A 22,235-nucleotide genomic window follows, 5' to 3' on the forward strand; every position below is an offset into this window, starting at 1 on the left:
GTGGTCTGGGTGGTTTTCCACAGCATCAGCTCCTCCCCACTGGGTGGAGTCTTTGTTGCTCCTCACCTGATGGCAATCGTACCAGCAGTATTTATGACCAGCGCACTCAACTGGTCTTCGCCAGATTATCTGCCAACTTTAGTCAGTTCTCGGCCTCACGTCCGTTCCTTGGTGACTAATCGTGTGTATTAACCGAATCTCTGTTTTTCTCGTCAGTCTCTGAAACCCACCTACCAAGCTCTCCTGGATACCAGTTTGCTGCCTGCCTCCCTGCATTGCATGCAGCACCCACCTGGACCTCTCCTGCCTCCCCCCTCCACGCAACCCCCACCTGCAAGCTTGTAAGACAGCTCAGTGTACTATCCTTAGATTCACTCGCAAACCTCTGTGGGATTCCCCTGACTGCTCTGTCCTCTGTTTCAGTGCCCTGGCCCGCCACAGTTTCCCCTGCCCAGTACCTGCACCCAGTTATCCCTGCCATCTAGTTATCACCACAGTATTTTTCTCTCGCCTCAGACATCTAGTTTATGTTCATTGATTCTAGTCTGCACTTTCTGTTAGCCTCTGAGCATTGTAAAATAAAATCTCTTTTCGTTACACCTCACCCCTGGCCTCCGGTTTTGAATCTGCACTTGAGTCCATCCCATGTCCACGGGCCACTGCGCCTGACAGTATTACGCTCAGTACACACAAATACATCCCAGCCTTGCCTATTATAACCGACATGTTACATTAAATATAGAGTATCCTGAGACGGGAGCTCTGGAACATCAACCTAGAAGAGCTAAGTACAAAAATACAATCTAAGCACAGATATTCTAACTGCAAATGAGATGTTTACCTGGAAATACCAACTCAGACTTTTACATTTTTTGAACAAACCCTGATTTACTGTAAAGGGACAACATGATTCCTGGAGCAGGGTCCAGAGCCGCACAGGGTTCATGCGTGCTGAGTGTTGTTGCTCTGCCAGGCGCAGGTAATTATGCTCCCCGTGGATGTTTGAACTCCCTGTACAGCCATGCATTTTATGACCATTCTGTACCTCAAGACTTCAGGTTACAAACATGTCTGCAGTTTTATAAACTGTTCCTGCTGCTTTTGTATTGATGGCCACATGCCTTTGGATGTCTGTAGAACAATGCTTTGATCAGCCTCTCGGCCCGTCTGATCAGAGAAATCCAACCAGAAACACACGTATTTAGAAAATTAGTTTGTTTCTGGTATTCAACACAGAAAAATATGGAGGCCTTTCATTTAATTAGTGTGGTTATATTATTTCTCACAGCTTCAAACATTTGTTCCTAACACCAGCTGTTAATACACAGATGTGACTATGTACATGCGCTATTAGCAGCCACATGATGAAACAGAATGATCTCATGCTTTGGTCCGAAGGCTTTTATTTATTTATTTATTTTTAGCAATGATTAGTTCCACTGCTCTTCATAACTGTTCCCATTGTTTTTTTTACTATGATGAGCTTCAGCTTAATATCTGACTTCTGTTTCTTGTGCTTCTCAAGTGTTTATGGAGTTTAAGTATTTGATCCCCAAGCAAAACATGACTTAGTTGGTTGAAAAACCCTTTGACAATGATAGATGTTTCTTGTAATTAGTCACCAGGTTTGCTCACATCTCAGGAGGGATTTTGGCGTCTTTACAGGACAGGGGTCAGGAGAGCTTTTTGGTTTCATCTGACCACAGCACATTCTCCCAAGTCTTCCCTGAATCATTTAAATGTTAAGTGGAAACTTAGAACAGGCCTGTACACGTGCCTTCTTGAGCAGAGGAACCTTGTGGGTGGTGCAAGATTTCAATTCATTAAAGCATACTGGTGTTCTTGGTGACTGTGGTCCCAACTGTCTTCAGATAATTAACAAGCTCCTCCCATGTAGCTTTGGACTGACCCACCACCTTTCTTATGATGATCCCTCACCCCATGAGCTCATTTAATATTTCATCCACTTCTGAACAATCGCACCAACAGTTGCCACGTCCTCACCAAGTTTCTTGCTTCTTCTCTTTCATTTTGCCATGAAGGTGGAAATGTTGGAATGGAAGAAATTCTGTGGACAGCTGTGTTTTATCCACATAATGAGTTGAGATCATGACATCTATAACTGACTGTTTGCCACATGGGTGCACAGCCAGTCTGCGGAAGCCAGAATACTGGCTGGTTTGAAGGCGATCAAATACTTATTTTATTCAGTTACAGGCAAATCAATTTATGACTTTTATGAAATGTGTTTTTCTAGACATTTCACTGATGTTCTGTCTCGCTCCATTAACGTGAAACTACCAGTTTGCTGGTACCAGCTTGCGTTGTAAATGAGCAAACTTACAAATTCAGCAGGGGGATCAAATAATTATTTCACATCACTGTATCACCGTGTCTTCCTATCTGTGCTGCCTTTCTCTCTTCAGGTTTAGTGTGAGAGTTCGATATCTGCATGTAGCACTAGTCTTTTGGATATTTCATGTTTTGCTACCTTATGATCTTCAGCCGTCTATCCTTTGTGATTTTTGGACTTTGGGTTTTCTTCAGATTTGGAATTCACCTTTAAAGCTCGTCTTTTGCTTCATAATTTGTATCTCTTGTATGCTGTGTTGTCCTCTACAACAGTGGTCCCCAACCTTTTTTGCTCCACAGACTGGTTTATGTCCAACAATATTTTCACAGACCGGCCTTTAAGGTGTTGCAGATAAATACAGCAAAATAAAACCAGTATCAGTACCAAGAAAAAGAAGATTTATTCATAACACACGGGAAAGACCCAGGGAAACCAAGTTAACGATAAAAACGCTAAAAAAAAAAACCACGCTAAAAACCCTGAAAACCATGAATTTCACACCGAAGCCTCAACTCCTGCGGCCCAGTACCAAACAACTCACGGACCGGTACCAGTCCGTGGCCCGGGGGTTGGGGACCGCTGCTCTACAACACAGCCACCACACTGTGACATAGAGATCCCAGGATTCTTTCCCAGCCTAACTGCTATAGAATATTTTGCTTTTATGTTTCATAGAAAAGATGTGTGTCAGCGAAGTTATTAAAGTAATTAAATGATTTTGGTGACACTACACTGCCTGAATTATATTAAGTTTTTCATCTTTTTCCAAATTTTGATGAACATGTTTGTAACTCACTATGATCTAAAACATTGATTTGTCATTCATTGTCTTCTTTGCTTTAAGAGAGGTCTATATTTCCTCTAAAGACAAAGCAGTTTGGAGGTAGGCTGTCCAACATACTCTAAAAATCATTTACACCAACTTCCCATTTGTCATTTCAGAGCAAGCAAAGAATATTTCAGGTATCTGAATGGTTCAAATTTGAAATGACCTGAAAAAACAAAACTGCACATAAAAATGCATTCAACTGTTCAGTAAGGTTTTGACATGTTTCTAATATGATCCAATACCTCGCTTGTATGTAAATTGCATCTAATTTGCTTTTTGTCATATTGAATCAAGGCAAATGCCCACACTGACCAGCACTGTCATTTGTTCCATGCGGTTGAAATATGCCACCAGTTCCAGGCGGCTGGCACTAATCAGACTTTGCATGCGTTCCAACTTTGATTACCAGCTCAATCAAACACAATCAAGAGGAGGGTTGGGATGTAATTTATGCCTTGCAGATAGGTTTCAACTCTGCAAGAAATAAACAATGCAACAGCAGACAAGAAAAAAAGTTTACAAAACAGTAGTAAATGCCCAAGTTTTAGAGATCACAAAAAGATCCATCCCCTGGTGCTTCAAGAACCACCCAGTAGGTCTGAGTCTGGCAGATTTTTGAGATTTTTGTAAGTGACCCCTGTTTTTGACCTTCAAGCATGAGTCAATATTCAGTTTTCACTTTTGGCAACACACCAGATGAAATACAGGCTTCTGTAGAAGGTTCAATAGCATTCCAGTGCTTTTATAATAAGCTGTAGTGCTAAGACTGAAATCTTTAGGCTGGCCAACAAGCTGTGTAAGCAATGGTGAGAGCTGCGCTAATTGAAGAAAGAGCACCAGGCTTAGTACTGGACTTATAGGCCTGTCTGTCTGTCTTTGCTGCTGCTTCGTCTGCGGCATGAAGGCCACACAAGGCCATATCTACACACTATAACCATTATTTTGTATCCTTACACTGATGGAGCACAGGAAAAAAGGCAGATTTAAATGGGAATGTGGTCATTTTTGATAGATGTTTTCTCTCATAAACAATGGTAATATGTTTTTTCCACCACACAAAAGGCTAATTTACACCACTGCTGACTTATTGATTTGTGGTTATTATTAAAAATACGTTTTTGTCTAAAAATACATTTTTTAAATTATTGTTTTTACAAGATGTGTCCAATACTGTATTATTTGTGGTGTATACATATATATATATATATCACTGAAAAGCAACTTTATGGCACTGCAAAGATACAAAGAAACAGCTCAGAAAACGTGTGAGTGTGGTTCCTCCATTGTAGACCCAAATGGAAACCAAATGAGCATAAAGCACATTTCAAATTCATTGGTGGGGCCGGAGCAGACCAGAGGAATATTTAAATATATGATGTCTGCCAAACTGACTCACTTCACTCAGTTCATTGAGTGATCTGTGGGGACTTGTAAATTTTGAAAGTGTTTATCCCTACTTATTGAATTTTATGAGAACAAAATATATAGCCTTTGTCCATTGTAAGAATAAAATTAGTGAACTAGAGTAACAATTCCTACTTTTATTTGCCTTATTAATGTCAATTAGTGAAAGAAAATTTATTTCAGAACCAGATAAAGTGGGGGAAAGGTATTTCTTCTGCCTGCTGTATTTGTATTTGATAATATGTTGTGTGGTGTTTCCAGTCTTTTTCTCTGTATTTTATGTCTACTGGATTTGAAAGGTCTGCTTAAGTGCTACCACATGTTAAGCCTTTATACTGCTGTCACTAACTTAATGTGAGCGTGTTGTTTTCCAGACTCTGTGTGTGGTGAATGTGTATGTGAGAGGAGACAGATGCAAAATGACACAGACAGAAAAATAGAGGCTAGATGTATACAGTATATGCATTTGGTTACTCGGATCGGGTCTTTTTCCATGTGGGAACAATCTAAACTGTAAATCACAACTATATCACACTTGAAAACATCCCAATTGATTCATCATTTTACCTTCATAGACCTATCTCTAAATCAGCAATGGGGTTAACTTATTTAGGAAGGCAGGGAGAGAGGTTAGGCATTTCTTTTCAATGTAATTTTATAGTTCAGAAGCATCTTTTTTTTTTGACAGTGGAATTAATCAGGATCTGGGAAGGACTAGGTGAATAGGGGCTTTTTTTTCCACCAGACGACTCTGTAAATCTGCCCCAATGACCGGCAGGTGAAAAAATAGTGCAAATGAGAGGCTCAGCGGAGTGAAATGTAGCAGGAGAGGAGACCTGGATGAATTAAAAACTGGTGGAAAGTAATTTCAAGAGTAGGAGAGAATGGAGTGATTCATGTGTTGAGTGAATAAACGGTGGAAATGTCTAATCATGGCTGAGTTATGCATCAGCTGCTCATATCGGCACACGGTGGTGAGAAAACTGGACTGTGTGCGTGTATCATATTTCTCTCTAATATTGTAGGGTCTTTACCTTACACTAGAAAGTGCTTTAAGGCAGCTGCTGTTAATTGGCGCTACATAAAATGAGATGAAATGAACTGAATCTAACTCATGCTTGCTTCAGTCTTCACAGGTTTTTATTTTCATGCCTGCTTCCTTATCCCTATTTTTCTTCTTTACATTTCTTCACTCATCCCACTTCATCCTCACACAGACCCCTACAGTAATTGTTATGCTAACTAAAGCTTAGTTTTGTCCTCATTCCTCCCATGACGTGGAACTATTTCCCAATCAGCTATCATGAGGGGCCTTCAGTTTCTTAATTGCAACTTGAGGAGACAAGGAGTAAGGTCAGAAGAGGCTTTTGGAGAAGCTAGAAAATAAAGGCTTCATCTTTAAGATTTCCTACACTGAAATCTAGAGCTGCAGCATGTCTGTGAGGTATGCTTAGCTTGTCACATTTAAAGTTGTGGTCAGAGGTTTGCATGCACTGATCATGGGAATGGATGCCATAGTAATTTGGGGCTTTTAATGATTTCTTTGAACTTTTCTTTTTCCAGAGTGGAATGATTGTTCAGCATAGACCTTTAATGACTTTTAAAAAAGCAATAATTAAATCTACAAGTTTGAATTTATTTTGCATTTTTTTCTAATTCACACAGAGTCAGAAGTATACGTACACTCCACTAATATTCGGTAAAATGTCGCTTAGCAGACTGCACCTTGACCAGACACTTACAGTAGCCATCAGCAAGCTTTGGGCATAATTCTAGCTGAATATTTGACCACTGTTCTTGGTAGAGTTGGCATTTTAAGTTCATTTTAATTGGTTGGTTTCCTGCCAAGGACCTGGCTTTCAAACATAACCCACAAATTTTCAATAGGGTTGAAGTCAAAGTTTTGGGAACACCATTCCACAAGGTTAATGTTTTGATGCGTCTCTGGATCATTGTACTGTTTGAACGCCCAAGTTATCAAGCTGTTGATTAGATGTGAAATTGAAGAATTTGGAGCTAGTTCCTCTTCATTACTCCATCTAGTTTGTGCAGTGTACCAGTACCACTGGCAGCTAACCAGCCCCAGCACATGGCACTAGCACCACTATGCTTGACAGCTGGTTCAGTGTTCTTAGGTTTGAAAGCCTTACCTTTACTCCGCCAAACATATCTCTTGTCATTATAGCCACAAAGTTCAATAATTCTCTCGTCTTATCATAAAACTTGGCATTTGGCGCAGGTCGCTGTAAATTTCAATTGAGCGACAAGGTGTTGGTTTTGGAGCATGGGCTTTGTTCTTGATTGGCACCCTTTCAGGCCAAAGCGATGTGAGACTTGCTTCACTGAGGACAGCGACCCTGGGGTTTCAGGAGTTCCCTTGTTGGTTACAGTGGTTGTTCCTGAACATCCTAACCAATTTCCTTTCATCTGAGGGTGACAGGTTGGATCTTCTACAACAGTACAGTACATCCCTGTACAACAGCACATCCCCAGCAGGTCCCTGAGGTCATGTGATCAGGGCTTGCTGGTCGTCCAACATACGAAGCTGAAAACAAAAGGCGATAGAGCGTTTTTAACTGTGGCCCCCAGACTCTGGAACTCCCTTCCTTTGAGCCGGAGATCTGTGGACTCAGTAGTTTCATTTAAAAAACAGCTAAAAACTCATCTCTTTAAACTTGCTTTTGGTTGATTTCTGTTTTTATGTTTCAGCTTTTCTGTGAAGCACTTTGTGATTTTTATCTTGAAAGGTGCTATACAAATAAAATTTTACTTACTTACTTACTTCTAGATCTTGGTGAAGTGGTGGCACATTTGAATAACTTCTACTTACATACAGTTTTTTGAACTGATGATCTTGGAATCTTGAGTTGTTTAGAAATGGCTCCAAAGACTTTCACAGTTTGTGTAAATCTACAATTCTCCTTCTTAGATCTTCCTGAGTTCCTTGGACTTCTGATTATCAATCAGTCCAATGTCAAAGAAATTCTTTGTATGTTTGTAAAGACAAATAGATGTAATAAACTATTTTCACTGACAAGAAGTTAATAGACCAAAGTCTATTAAGCATATGTACAGTGGGGCAAAAAAGTATTTAGTCAGCCACCGATTGTGCAAGTTCCCCCACTTAAAACGATGACAGAGGTCAGTAATTTGCACCAGAGGTACACTTCAACTGTGAGAGACAGAATGTGAAAAAAAAACCCCATGAATTCACATGGTAGGATTTGTAAAGAATTTATTCGTAAATTAGGGTGGAAAATAAGTATTTGGTCACCTCAAACAAGGAAAATCTCTGGCTCTCACAGACCTGTAACGTCTTCTGTAAGAAGCTTTTCTGTCCCCCACTCGTTACCTGTATGAATGGCACCTGTTTGAACTCATCATCTGTATAAAAGACACCTGTCCACAGCCTCAAACAGTCAGACTCCAAACTCCGCCATGGCCAAGACCAAAGAGCTTTCGAAGGACACCAGGAAAAGTATTGTAGACCTGCACCAGACTGGGAAGAGTGAATCAACAATAGGCAAGCAGCTTGGTGTGAAAAAATCAACTGTGGGAGCAATCATCAGAAAATGGAAGACATACAAGACCACTGATAATCTCCCTCGATCTGGGGCTCCACGCAAGATCTCATCCCGTGGGGTCAAAATGATCATGAGAACGGTGAGCAAAGATCCCAGAACCACACGGGGGGACCTGGTGAATGACCTGCAGAGAGCTGGGACCAAAGTAACAAAGGTCACCATCAGTAACACACTACAACGGCAGGGAATCAAATCCCGCAGTGCCAGACGTGTTCCGCTGCTGAAGCCAGTGCATGTCCAGGCCCGTCTGAAGTTTGCCAGAGAGCACATGGATGATACAGCAGAGGATTGGGAGAATGTCATGTGGTCAGATGAAACCAAAGTAGAACTTTTTGGTATAAACTCAACTCGTCGTGTTTGGAGGAAGAAGAATACCGAGTTGCATCCCAAGAACACCATACCTACTGTGAAGCATGGGGGTGGAAACATCATGCTATGGGGCTGTTTTTCTGCCAAGGGGACAGGACGACTGATCCGTGTTAAGGACAGAATGAATGGGGCCATGTATCGTGAGATTTTGAGCCAAAACCTCCTTCCATCAGTGAGAACTTTGAAGATGAAACGAGGCTGGGTCTTCCAACATGACAATGATCCAAAACACACCGCCCGGGCAACAAAGGAGTGGCTCCGTAAGAAGCATTTGAAAGTCCTGGAGTGGCCTAGCCAGTCTCCAGACCTCAACCCCATAGAAAATCTGTGGCGGGAGTTGAAAGTCCGTGTTGCTCGGCGACAGCCCCAAAACATCACTGCTCTCGAGAAGATCTGCATGGAGGAATGGGCCAAAATACCAGCTACTGTGTGTGCAAACCTGGTAAAGACCTATAGTAAACGTTTGACCTCTGTTATTGCCAACAAAGGTTATGTTACAAAGTATTGAGTTGTATTTTTGTTATTGACCAAATACTTATTTTCCACCCTAATTTACGAATAAATTCTTTACAAATCCTACCATGTGGATTCATGGATTTTTCTTTCACATTCTGTCTCTCACAGTTGAAGTGTACCTCTGGTGCAAATTACTGACCTCTGTCATCATTTTAGGTGGGGGAACTTGCACAATCAGTGGCTGACTAAATACTTTTTTGCCCCACTGTATTTTGACCCTGTGTGGATTAGAGAAAAATAAGAATTGTGCCATTTTTTTTGGTTTTGTTTTTTTAATTTTACAATTGGCATGCACATATTCTTTGACAGCTGTGTAAAGTCTTGTTGTTAGTTTAATATAAGTAACAAAAGCCAAAACAAATGTACTAATCTATACATGAATTAGAAGTTTTTAAAGTAATATAAAGAGATGATTTTAAGTATTACTTCTCTATTAGAGTCTTTAAGACAGCAGAATGGTGCAATATATAACTTCTGATGAAATTAGTTACCAACACACAACAGTCTGAGAGTTGAAACAGCTGTGCATCTATCATACACTAGCTGATGTTGCTTACAACTGAAATTACGGAAACAAGGATTTCTCATCTTGCAGCATCAGCTCTCTCTCTCTTTCTTTCTCCCTTTCAAGGAAGCAGTGTAAAGATGCAAGTGGCAGAAACAGGGAAACACTTCTTTTCCAGATCCTCACAATCCTACTCGCCTTCTTCTTCTTCTGCACTTTCCTCAGATGGAGGAAGTGGTTTGTGAGCAGACTGTGGCTGACTGGAACACTGTGCTGTGCACTGGGGAAGCCGAAATCTGAGCTTCTGTGGATTAAATGTTCCACTAGAGCAACAATTTCTGTGAGGGGGGAATCATGGAGCGGGCTAGGAACCGAAGAGGGGGCTCACTCATGGTACAAACGAAGACAGAAAATGCAATGTAATGCAATGAAGGGAATTTCTCACAATTTTAAATTAAAAGTTGGCCACATTGTCAGTTCATTCATTTTCAGTGCTAGCCATATTATCTACGTTTGGGTAAAAACCTAGCCACTTACCTTTTTTGTATATCACTCTCTTTCTCTGGATCATTCTTATCTCTCTCTCACCCTCTGCTGTCAGCTGGCCAGCAAAGCATCTACGACAGATCAAGTGCAAGAGAAATCAGGTGACAGTAAATTAAATACGTTCCATCTCAGATAAACTGTGACAGTGAAGGTGATTTAGTAGGTGCAGGTAAAACGTTGCTGATCTCTACACACATTATAGCAATTATGATATATGTCCCTTTCAGTGTGACCTGCGTTACCATAGGGATGAGGAAACTTTGCTGTAAGTGTGCGAATGTGGAGTGTATTTGTTTCATTTTTGTGATGGTTGAGGCTAGTGTCAGTCTGGCCATGATAGGAGAGAGCTGAAAATTCATACCACAAGCCACTGAAGATGTTCCAAACCAGCATTGTGTGAATATAATACATGTCAGCTCCCATAATAGCAATGTTATCAGTGAACGGTCTGGGGTTCATCTGAGTTTCTTCCATCATAATTCTAAAACTCCATAAGACTATAACTCTCTATTATTGAATCCTGTTCAGGGGTTATTTTCTGAATGGAGCTAGAAAGCATATGATTGTCAGTTACAAAATATGATATCTCTGTTTGCTGCAATAAATGTAATGGCATGACAGCAGAAGGGAACAGAAGAAGACTGCAGATTGCAAGCCTTTCTTTTGTTACTAAAGCGGGCTATTGCACACAGTAGGACAATGTTTCTGGTTTTTACAGGCTACGTGTTTGTTTGTGCAGTTTTGTGTAGATTTGGTGTTTTGTGACCCTGTCATCACACATAAATCTAAGTTGTCTTTTGTTTTTCTTTACAAATTGTGTAAAACGTTTTGCTCTTGTAATCAGCTTCTGAACAGTCTTCAGTAAGACAGTTATTTTTTTCAGAAATAGTCAAAATAGTTTTCTGGTATAATACAGCAGGAATTTATTCGTCAATGAGAAACATTTGAAGACAACACTTCTCACATGAACTGTCATTCTGATGGTATATTAATAAAAAGCTTGATTTTACATCATGTCGGAGGCACAGTTTACCTGTTAACCTGCAGTGTGTGGATGCTCATTTGAACTGTTCTGGGAAATGCTTCTTCAGTGCTTCTCAAATACTTTGAGAAATATACCAGAACAAGAGAAACTATTGGCTGCTAATGGTACAAGTTAGTTTGTGATATGGGAGAAACTGTATCAGCTGCACATCAAGCATGAAATAGTTTTTCACTGCAATTTTAGTCTGCTTGCATTGGCAAGATTAGTCGTCCCATTAACTGTTAATACAGCGTGGTTTCTGAACAGTGAGTCAGCTGAGACCTTAAGAACAGTGGTCCTTTCTTGTGGTTTACACACTCCTTAATATTTTCTGTGATGGATGAGTCTATTATTAGCTTGAACCAGCGGCACAGAAGTTGGTTACATCATATTATTGTGTTTTGTAACAATAATCTGCTGAGTAGATTAAATAATGGCTACCAAATAATCCTGCTATACGCTTCAATTACAGTGAAGGTCAATCATGTTTTACTCTGAGCACAGATGTGCGTCAACAGCAAATGACGATCGCGTACCAACACAGTCTGAGGTCTGCACGCAGAGGTTTAGGCTTCAATTAATCTAACAAGAGAGCTAATTGCTGCCAAATACTGTCAAAAATGCAGAATTTGTGAGGTTCATCCTCCTTGGAAAGCTCAAAAGCTTTTACCAACTCAAAAGCAGAATGATAGAAAATAGATAGATAGTTTAAAAAGTCTTTAAAAATGCTTTTTTCAAGTCCACAATGTTTTGATATGCAATTTCAAATACTATAACTTTTGGTCATTTAACTTAAAAATGTGCAAAAATAATTTATTAGGAAACCAGGTTATTTAATCAATTAAAAAAGAGAAATAACCCTATTAGCAAAATCCTGTTTTATTATATTTCAGTATCTTAATACTTTGGTTTTTGATCCTTCCTGCTAATAGATGCAATTTGAGGCAAACCTATGGGTAATGTTTTAGCTAACATTGAAGTAAGTAGTAGCTTCTGCATGTTACATGTAAAAGGCCTACTACTGATAAAAGAAAACATTCGTCAACATTAGCTTGTGCTTCTTTTTTATTTATTTTTTGACACATTATTTATTATCCTTTTTGAGGTTTGAAACTAGATGATGCTCAGCTAAAGAGAGAAAGCCACATACATATTTAACTCAGTTAACCAGTTATCACTTCCTTAAACATCCCAACCAAAAACATCACTGTATAACCTCCATAACTACTTACACTTCTACACTTTTTGTCCTCACCACCAGTATATCATGTATACCCTCTATGAGCTATGAAGCTTCAAGATTTAAGCTAAGGTAACATTAACTGTTAGCTTAGAAACGTGGTGTTAAACTTGTAGGCCTAAATGTAAAAAGTATTTTTGCTGGAGAAGCTACTGCATATGTAAGCAAGGCTTTCCCGGTTTCCTATTAAAAACAGAAGGAATGATAACATAGCAATGCTTATATCCAGTACACTTCCACTGCTTATAAAGCGAGAAATTTATTTGAAAATCATCCACTGATAAAGATCCTTAAAGCCTCTGTGTAAAGTTGATGAAAACTTAAAACAAATGCCATGTTTAGTAGGACCAGACTGTTACCTGGAGGTAATGATATTGTTTCACCACAAGGTGGAAGCAAAACATCAAATATGGGATTCCTCGAAAAGCCTTCAGAGGGTTAGACTGCTAAACAATAAGGAAATGAAGCTCCTAATGCATAACAGACCTGGTAAAATACATCCTCTTCCTCTTTGGAGAGCATAGCTAGGCCAGATCAACTGACTGCTGTTGTTTATTATTGCATTTTTCAAACCTAATGTTGTTCACATCCGTGCATGTTAGCTGTCACCGTTAATGAAGACAAGTTCTTTCCACTTCTGTTTCTTTGAGTAGAAGCATGTAGACATATGGTGGAACATATGAGCCACGGTGGCACCTTCAGATTTAATGGTCACAGGATTTGCCACCTCCACCCTGTGGATGATGTCTTTTCCTCCCACACATTTTATATGGTGTAAAGTGGAAAATTTACTTACCTCCAAAAGCCTGAATAAAGAAGTGGCAAGAGATGCAAGTTTCGCACTGTGTTACAGAAATGACCATCGGCTAAAATCCCAAATTTTCTCAAATTTCATCATTTATCTCAGAAATGCTAATTAGTTATGATGTGTGATCATAAACTGAGTAAATCCTGATATAAATAAAATCATCATGTTTAAAATCATGCTGATTTCAACTCCCATCCCCCAGATATTTTCTTCTATATTTGAAAGACCCTCTCCTCCACCCAAAGTATGCAAACAGACACAGGAAATACTATTGTTCCAGACAGGAAATGCTGAGAGTGGGGCCATAGATGACACTCCTAAAACTCTGAGAATTAGGAGCAAAGTGACGCAGATATATGAGTGACATAAAAAACAGACTGAGAAAGAAAACTGCGTTCACTCGGGACTCTCTTTGTCTCAGTAACCTTAACTCCAGCATGTACAGACACTTACAGTACACACACGCACGCACATAAACGCAAGTAGTTACACATAAATGGGCAAAACAAAGACTGTGTTGTGGCTCGCAGCCACTAGAGAAGAGTCTCACTCAGCTATTCGGGAATCTAAGCCATGGTAACTGAGCTGGAATCTTGGCCTGTCTCTAGCATCCCTCTATTCAGCCAGTTAGTATGACAAAGATCTGTTATTCTGTGAGTGTGGGTGGATGCCTTTGTGCTACTACACTGAGACACTCAGGGTGAGAAATGCTAAGAAACGTACTCCAAAGTGAAGACGTCACAGACTCAAATTTCTTTGAGAAAATCAATCAAAGTTAAAGTAATTGGAGTAATAAGGCAGTGAGGTGTTGTTAGCATTAGGGCCAAATCTGACTGATGATCACTTATGTTCCTCATCAAATGTTTTTCTTGGTTTGTAACGCTTTCATTTACAACAACATAATTTGGCAAAACCAGATGACGATATCCACTGAAAGCTAAGTTCTGCCACGGTTCACCATTAGGTTATAGCATGCATGAATATTAGATTAGTTGGTGTCCTCCAAGGTGGAGCTTCTACAACTTTTACCTGTGTGTCCATTTGTATCTGCCAAGGACTCCTTTATGGTTTTATATGTAGAATTAACATCCCTTCAGTGTAGTCTGAACTTGGTGCAAATATCTAACAGACTCTTGTCTCCCCTCATTATTTCCTGTGTCGTTCACACACTTAGGCACACACACGCACACGGCAGATGACGTGCAGCCGGCTCCATGCCTGAGTAGCAGACTGCGACACAGCATCTGACTCCCCTCCCTCCCTCCGTCTCTATTTCTGCAGTCCTCTCCTATCCCGGGGTCTCTGCTCCCGCCTCCTCCCGCAGCCTTGCCTCACTGCTAATAATCAGTAATCTGTATTAGCCCATCACTAATCATATTGTGATAGACAGTGAGAGAGAGTAGTGCAGTCAGGCTTTGAGCACATCATCCGCATGTGTGTGTGTTTGTGTGTGCGTGCGGGCAGCTGGGGAGGGAGGAGGGAGGGGTGTATCTTAGCAGGGAGCTTTTCCCTGTTGTAGTAACCAACCACACGTCGACTGCCAGCCATTACTTCACTGCAGCAGCAATCAGCCCTTCCGTACTTAGTGAGCCAGACACACTAACCTGTCTGTCCCCTCCTCTTTCCTCTCTCTCTCTCTCTGTCTCTCTCCCTCCCTCTCCTTGTGTGCATATTCAGCAGAGCTGCCCTCCTCTCCTCCTCATCACTTTGCCACTCCTGCGGCATTGCTCTTTGCTTGAAGGGGACACCGGCCTGCTCCTCACCCACTGATTCTGCATGACTGTCACAAAGGTAAGACCGCTTCGGATCTGGAACAACTTTTAGGATCTCCACACAATTTGGCTCAGGGATGCGCTGAGGAGACCGAAAGCATTATTTTTTTCTCATGCATGTGTGTTTTTGAGTAGTGTTGGAGTTCCCGTATAGAAGCTGGTTGTCAGGATGCTGCTGCCTGAGGATGTGTGTCATGTATGGTTTTAATAAGACTACAATAATTGACATTCTCTTACCCTAACTGCATTACATTACGGGTCAGCAACAGTTCATTCTGGGATGAGAAGTCATTCTTTTATCTGCATAGAAACTATTTAAAGTTCATTCAAAAAGTCCAAGATGCAATCCAGTTGGAGGCCTGGCGTCTAGTAACAAAGCGGATGCTTTGCAAGCTGTTATCATGCATGTTGGACTGATGTCGTGCTAATAATGGGCTGTTAACATGTTTGGCATGTTTCTTTCATTATAAAACATGAGAATCAAATCATGAGGTTGAAAGCAATTTGTGTTGTTTGCTAGCAACTGTGGGAATAAAGCATGTTTGAAAGCTCTGTGGTTGCTTTCACGAATAATCACATGTAACACTAATATGCAGAAAGATTACTTTTAGCAAATTATACCTTACATGGAAGCTTAGTCCAAGTCCTTCACATGTAAACACATCTCAACTGTTAGTGGCATCAGTGTGACTTCACCCTGATCTGATGTGCCTTGGATTATATTTACGTTTGTCCAGTGATTGGAGTGAAATAATCTACCTACTGAACAAGTGTAAAAGTAAAATGCAAAAAATATTGTTCAGACATCAGGGGAACTCTAGCCTTATTAAGGATTAGACAAATCTGAAAATAAAGACTTATGGTTTTTGGTTAAAGTTAGGTGAAGGGGTGGGGTTAGGCAAACAGAAATATGGTGGGAATAATGGTGCATCCTCTGGGGATATACTTTGGGGCATTATGCTGTTCTCTCAACTGACAACAAATGTGTTTGTGTGTATTAGCAGCCTAAAGCTAATCTTAAAGTAGGGTAAGAGTTCATGTGCACCTAAGTGTGTGCTGGTGGTCGTAGTTTGTGTTGACGTTCATCGGCGACTCGAATCCTCTTAATCAATTTAGCACACACACACATGCAGAGAGAGAGACAGACAGACAGAGAGAGGAAATTAGCACACCTTCTCCCATGTAGAGAATTAACCTGGACTGAAATAGATGACCTACTGTAGACATGGGATAATGGCCTATTTACACACACTCGTGGTCATACACCTCCATGTTCCACCAAAAAGTGTTGGTAATAGAAAATGAAGAGGTCTGCATTTCCAGGATGCAATCTCCAACACAAACCTGCACAGATTCACAGACAGTTGCTCTCAAAGCACAATTTTGCTGCCAGTGTGTGAGTGTATGTGTGTGAGTGTTTGTGTGTGAGAGAGAGTTTGTGTGGGAGGTGTGTGTGTGTGTGTGTGTGCTGCTGCGTAGGTGGACGTTCTCCACTATGAGAACTGAAAGAGGAAAAGGTCAGGTGCTCATGTGTTGGCACTTAGCCATAACCAAAATCTGACTGTAGACAAGACGCAAAGCACTGAAAAGAAATGTAATGAATATGACGCTTTTTTCTTACCTGTAATTATGGAAATGATGTGAGGAGGAGGAAGTGAGAGAAAAAAATTGAAAAAAAAAAACATGCTTTGACATCTTTGTTAAAAAAAAAAAAAGGTATGAAAGCGTTTTACCCGGTGGTATCTAAACGCTGATGGGTGTGTGGGAGAAGAAGGGAGAGAAAGAGAAGAGAGAGGGAGAGTCTTGGGAGCTGTGTTCATGGCTCTGCCTGCCAACAGCAGAGAAGTCACCTTGGGAAGGATACAGGACAAGGGCCTCTATGCTGACGGGGCTAAACACCCTTCTTCCCCTCAGCGCATAGATGCAGACTGACAATATTGTGGACAGGAAAGCCTTGAGATTCCTCTTTAGTATCAGACCAAGATCTGCATTGCCTTTCCTCGCTGTTTATTTAAAAAGTGTGGAGCTGAAATAAGTGTAGATATTTACACAGTTGCAGTAATGCTCTCTTTAAACAGCAGTGAAGCACAGCTCACTTATGCTGCCTCCTGAGCACCAGCATGTCAAAAACACAACAGAATGTGGATCATTTCTAAACATCAAAGAGCACATCTGCATATTTGATTATTAAAAATATTAACCAACACCACAAGGGCTGTTAAAATCAATTTTCTCTGTTTTAGTACATTATAAACATTTTAATCCTTATCCTATTAAGTAGGACAAAAGAAGAAATACAGTGGTTATATATGACTTTAGATTTATCTAACAGCCAAAAATAGCTATACTTGTTATTGTTCATTCCATAAAAAGTATGTATTTGATTCGAGGGTTATGAAAGTTGCCGGAACTACAGGAACTCCTGGATGTAATTGAGAAACAGCGGTTGCTATGAAGAAGGTCCACCAACCAGAAAATGATCATTGTAAAGGTCAAAGAAGTGCGTTGCTTTCACATTGAGCTGACAGAGTGAGAAGCTACTGTTCAGTCTTTTAAAATGCTGACAGAGAAAATAGGTCATTGCACGTTTAAATCCACAGCCTTTGCTTTCAAACATGGCCTCACTGGACTGAGTTCTCTGTGAGACAGAGCCATAAGCTCTTTAGCTTTCAAAGACTGACACTTTAGAATAATTTCTTTGGGCCAAATGCTACCAGCTATTATGCTACCAAATAGCATAATACCTCAGATTGATATGATTTGTAAATACCTGAGGGCATCCCTAAACTTTATGACTTTATTATGCTGTTGGTTTACGAGCAGAATTAATGCCCTGTGTGCAACTATTCTACAGCAATATTTTTACATTGCTACAGAGTTGCTAAGGAGCAAGTGATCTACAACTTAGTAGAGTTATTTCTCAAAATGCAAAAGAATTATTTTAGAAATATCTACTCGTCTCCCCTTCATGTTTGTTTTCATTTGAAATCGATCCATCCCTGAGTTTTTAAGAGGTATGTACACACTGGAAGCAACTTGCAGCAATGTGGAGACTAAAGACCATAGATAGTGAAGATTTTCAGAAACTTCAAGCAAATAAAGGCGACACAACGCTGACAAAATTAAGTGGGTGGGACCCAACATAAACTTTTCTAATCAATTAAATTTTATTTATATAGCTCCAAATCACAGCAACTGTCACTCAAGGTGCTTTATATTTTGAGGTAAAGCTCCTACAGTAATACAGAGAAAACACTCAGATGATCTTCTATGAGCAAGCACTTGGAGACAGTAGGAAGGAAAAACTCCCTTTTAACAGGAAGAACTCTCCAGCAGATCCGGGCTCAGGAAGAGGAAACCATCTGTTAAGTCTGCTTAACGTGTTATTTCTGTGGAGAGGTGAATTGAATTGCTAAAGGGGTGAATCAGAATTAAATAAGAACATTTCAGTTTTGCGAGCACACAAAATGTGTAGAGAAATGTTGAGTTTGTCAAAATCGCCAAATGTAGGTTTCATTCACTCCATTTGGAAAGCTCTGTTGAAACCACCAGTTAAAATCGATCTTTGACTCAGTGTCCCATTAAATCAATCTCAACCTGTACTCTATTGTAACAGACACAAAATTTATTTTTCCTGCCTCAATGCTTTACTTTTATGAATGTTATAAAAATCCTAAGTGTAGCAGCTGTTATACAGACATACCATGCAGCACTGCGAAATTAATTATATTCATTTTTTGACAGTCAATATTAAAACATACCGTTTAAAAATAACAGATATTTTTAACATATTTAAAATGAATTAAACAGTAAAAGGCAAACATTAGGTTTGTGAAGTCCCATTTTGAAAACTCGATTTTTATGGGCGTTGCTATTTTGTTGTTCTGGCTGCAAAACTGTATGCTCAACTTGTTAATCATCAGTCATTAGCCAATAATATCCCAGATAATCCTCCTTTCTGAAACATATGTACAACATTTGCAAAATGGACTCAAATTTTTATTCAATATAACCTAAAATAAGTGACTGAGGCCATGCCGTCAATAATAGTGTTTACAGAGGTCCAATAGACTTTTATACCGGACCGGAAGTACTTTTGCAACCACATGTAAGTGAGTCAGAAGACTCAGAAGCTGAGTCTAAAAATCAGTGCTGTGAAAATAAACACATACAACAAGTAAGTATGTACAGTACTGTGCAAAAATCTTGAGTCAAACGTCATTCCTTTATGTTTTGCATCCAAGGATCAAGACTTTCTTTTAATTTTTCTGATTTTTTTTTTTTTTTTTATCTTGAACTCAGCAATAGTTTTCCAGACTTTTGGAAAACTTGCTTGGAGTTTTTTTTAATATAACTATCTCTAATCTAATACTAAAGGGTGCTGGCTCCCATTAGTCTTGTTCAACTAGTTTTTGAGAGTTGCCTTGATATCAATTTGTGTCCACCGAGATTCCAAAATATCTTCAAAAATGTATTTGAGCTCTGGTGGATACTTACTGTAAGTCCAAACAGCAGACCACCAGTGTTGGGTAAGTTACTTTAAATTAGTAACTTAGTTACATTACTAGTTCCTTCTATCAAAAGTAACTCAGTTACTTCAAGTTACTTGTTACTTTCAAAGTAACTAGTTACTAGGGAAAGTAACTTTGGTTTTACTCAGAATTCTCTTGTTAATGTGTTTCTTCCATAACTTTCCCAGTCTTCTAGCTTGCTTACTTGCCACAAGTGCACTGTGCCACATACCAATACAAAGGAAAAAATAATGTGCATATTTCCACGAGAGAAAACCCACGCCTGGACCATGGTTGACCGCCGCCATGATTCTAGCCTACGTCACAGCGTCATGTGCGCTTTTTACATACAAAACGAAAACTGCAGTTGTGCTTCTTTTCTATTGTACTCAGAACTCGGAAATTCTGCCTTCCGAATAGGAAGATGTAGGTAACACCAGACTGCAGATGAGCTGCATACAGGGCTGGACTGGGACAAAAAACCTTTTGACTAGAGACTGGCCCACTATTATAGGAAAAATCATAAAGCCTTTGAATGAAAACAAACGCTGTTGTGACAGTGATGTACACTGTTTTGATGGAATATATGCATCAATCTATCAATCGTTTGTTGTAAGATTCAGATAATTATTTTTTAAAAGCTAGACATTTTAAATGGGAATAAGAAAGAAAAGTATTTCTTTGTGCCCCCCTCTCCCTGTTAATGCCCTACCTGGCCCCCTGGCAACACTTTGCTAGACCCGCCCCTGCACAGTTACCAGCTGTCAGCTACATAGAAAAGGATCCTGGTGTTATTTGTCTCTCAGAAACAGTTCATAACTTCCCTTCAACTCATTCATGTCACCTAAAAGGTAAACCTGTTTCTCCATCACCTGTTCAGCTCTGATGATTCAGTAAGGACATCTCCTGGTTTCATCTTCATGTTTCCCTCTCACCAGATAACCAAACCATATCATGACCAGCAGCTTTACAGCTGTGGCTCCAGCAAACATCAGCTGATACTAGAAATTAATATTAAATAAATTCTAACAACAGCTGATCAAGCTTAAACGTGCTGCTGTTGTTTAACGCGACTTCCGCTGGTTTCTTCTTTCTGGCGCAAAGTGGCCGATAAACAAAAAGAGAGGAAAGACGATCAGCTGATCATTGATCAGTTTCATGATTGAAGTAGAAACAGGCGAGAGAGATGGAGAGAATGAGAGAAGAAGAGGCAGCTGTGCAGCATAAACACAGAATAAATCCAGCTTTGTGTCTTTTTCCATTGTAGCTGAAGTACAGGACAAACTGTTTCTTTTCACCTCAATACAAAACGCGTAATATTTTCTCTGAATACGAGACGATTCCATTTTTTAGGGGATGGTTCGTGTTACAGGCCCCACTATGATGGGCGCGTAGCCAGATTACGATCCTGTAAAACAGGAGAGAAAGTGAGCACAGGAGACACGCTGCCGTTCGCCTGGTCAGTCTTGCCAGAATTTATTCATACAACACAAGCATATCTGCTCCACTCTTTTGTTAACTCAATTTCACAATAACTGCTCATTCCCTCACATGGCTTGTTTTCCACCAGTACATTTCAATATTAGTCCACACTACTGGCATAAAACAACAAAGGGTTTAAATGAATGAAACAAATGACAACTACACCTCTTTTCCCATAAATGAGATAAACAAAATAATTCACATCATCATGGTAGTGTCTTATCATAGAAAGGAAACTCTACTTTCAACATTACTGCACTACTTTCCTTGCCAGCATTTTTGTTGGCCGTACTCTTATTAGCGCTCTCGCTTCATGTGTCTTTTTCAGACCAGTTAGATTCTAACACTGAAACAGCAAGTTTACACATGACTTCAGGCGGGCTCAGAACACTTTACACACGCGTTATACAAAACATTTGTCATGAACACAAAGCTACAAGTTTATCAGGAACTGTAAACCCAACTGGGTTGGTGCTTCTTATTATTATATGGAGTATTATACGCTGTTGCAACAGCTTGCTAGCGTTACCCAGGCATACAGCCTAGCTATAACATCCTACAGAGCTAAAGTAGCTCACATAGCGACAGTGCAATACATCACATATCACAGACCCGTCTTATGTCATGAAAGTTTAAGTATCACAGTGTCCAGCTGTGTATTTCTTTATGTTTTTGACCACATTACTGACCTGTAAAACAGGAGAGAAAGTGAGCACAGGAGACACGCTGCCGTTCGCCTGGTCAGTCTTGCCAGAATGGAAAACTTACGGCAGCTATGCACCCGACTCAGTTCCCAAAGCACGCGCTGCCCCTATCAAAGTCCTGGCACAGGGACTTACATGACATGTGGTAATACAATAAACCAGCAAATAAACATGGCACTTAACTCACACTTGTGCCACTTTCTGTGTGGAATTCGCAACTAAAATTACCTATGAACAAATAAAGTTCAACAGACCCAGTAACATCATAGCACCCCACACAGCTGTATGAAACTCCGTCATGCTAGCGAGCACGCCAGTACAAAAGTCAGCATAACGAAAATAAAAGCTCCACCTAAACTTGGTTTATATGTGACCCAGAGAGAACTGCCGGCAGAACTTCGTACTGAATTTTCAGTCTCCGACACTCGGACCAGCGGCCGCCTCGGGTCTCTGCTCCTCCTGCCTCCCCTTTCCCTCATCCACCTGCTGGCCTCCACCACTTGCTAATGTTACTGAATCTGTGGAAGCTCCGCGATAGCCACCACACGAAGTAACAAATAACGACCCTATCTAAATCCCAGTAACGTT

The 22,235-nt window shown here is 40.2% G+C and overlaps 1 protein-coding gene and 1 long non-coding RNA gene across 2 annotated transcripts in view; both read left to right on the plus strand.

The window, feature by feature from the left end:
* The first annotated feature begins 210 nt into the window (after window positions 1-210).
* LOC120742333 lies at window positions 211-604 on the plus strand. The gene is made up of 2 exons (XR_005697844.1): window positions 211-341; window positions 424-604. It is a non-coding gene; the product is annotated as an uncharacterized LOC120742333 (long non-coding RNA).
* Window positions 605-14,724: 14,120 nt separating this feature from the next.
* Window positions 14,725-22,235, plus strand: part of coro2ba (coronin, actin binding protein, 2Ba) — a 46,938-nt gene continuing 39,427 nt past the window's right edge. Inside the window, exon 1 of the mRNA XM_040045419.1 lies at window positions 14,725-14,969. Coding sequence (XP_039901353.1) covers window positions 14,955-14,969 — 15 coding nt within the window. The 5' untranslated portion in view covers window positions 14,725-14,954. The remainder of the gene's footprint in view (window positions 14,970-22,235) is intronic.

Source organism: Simochromis diagramma, unplaced genomic scaffold (genome assembly GCF_900408965.1).
Source record: "Simochromis diagramma unplaced genomic scaffold, fSimDia1.1 OVJJ01000079.1, whole genome shotgun sequence".
NCBI lineage: Eukaryota > Metazoa > Chordata > Actinopteri > Cichliformes > Cichlidae > Simochromis > Simochromis diagramma.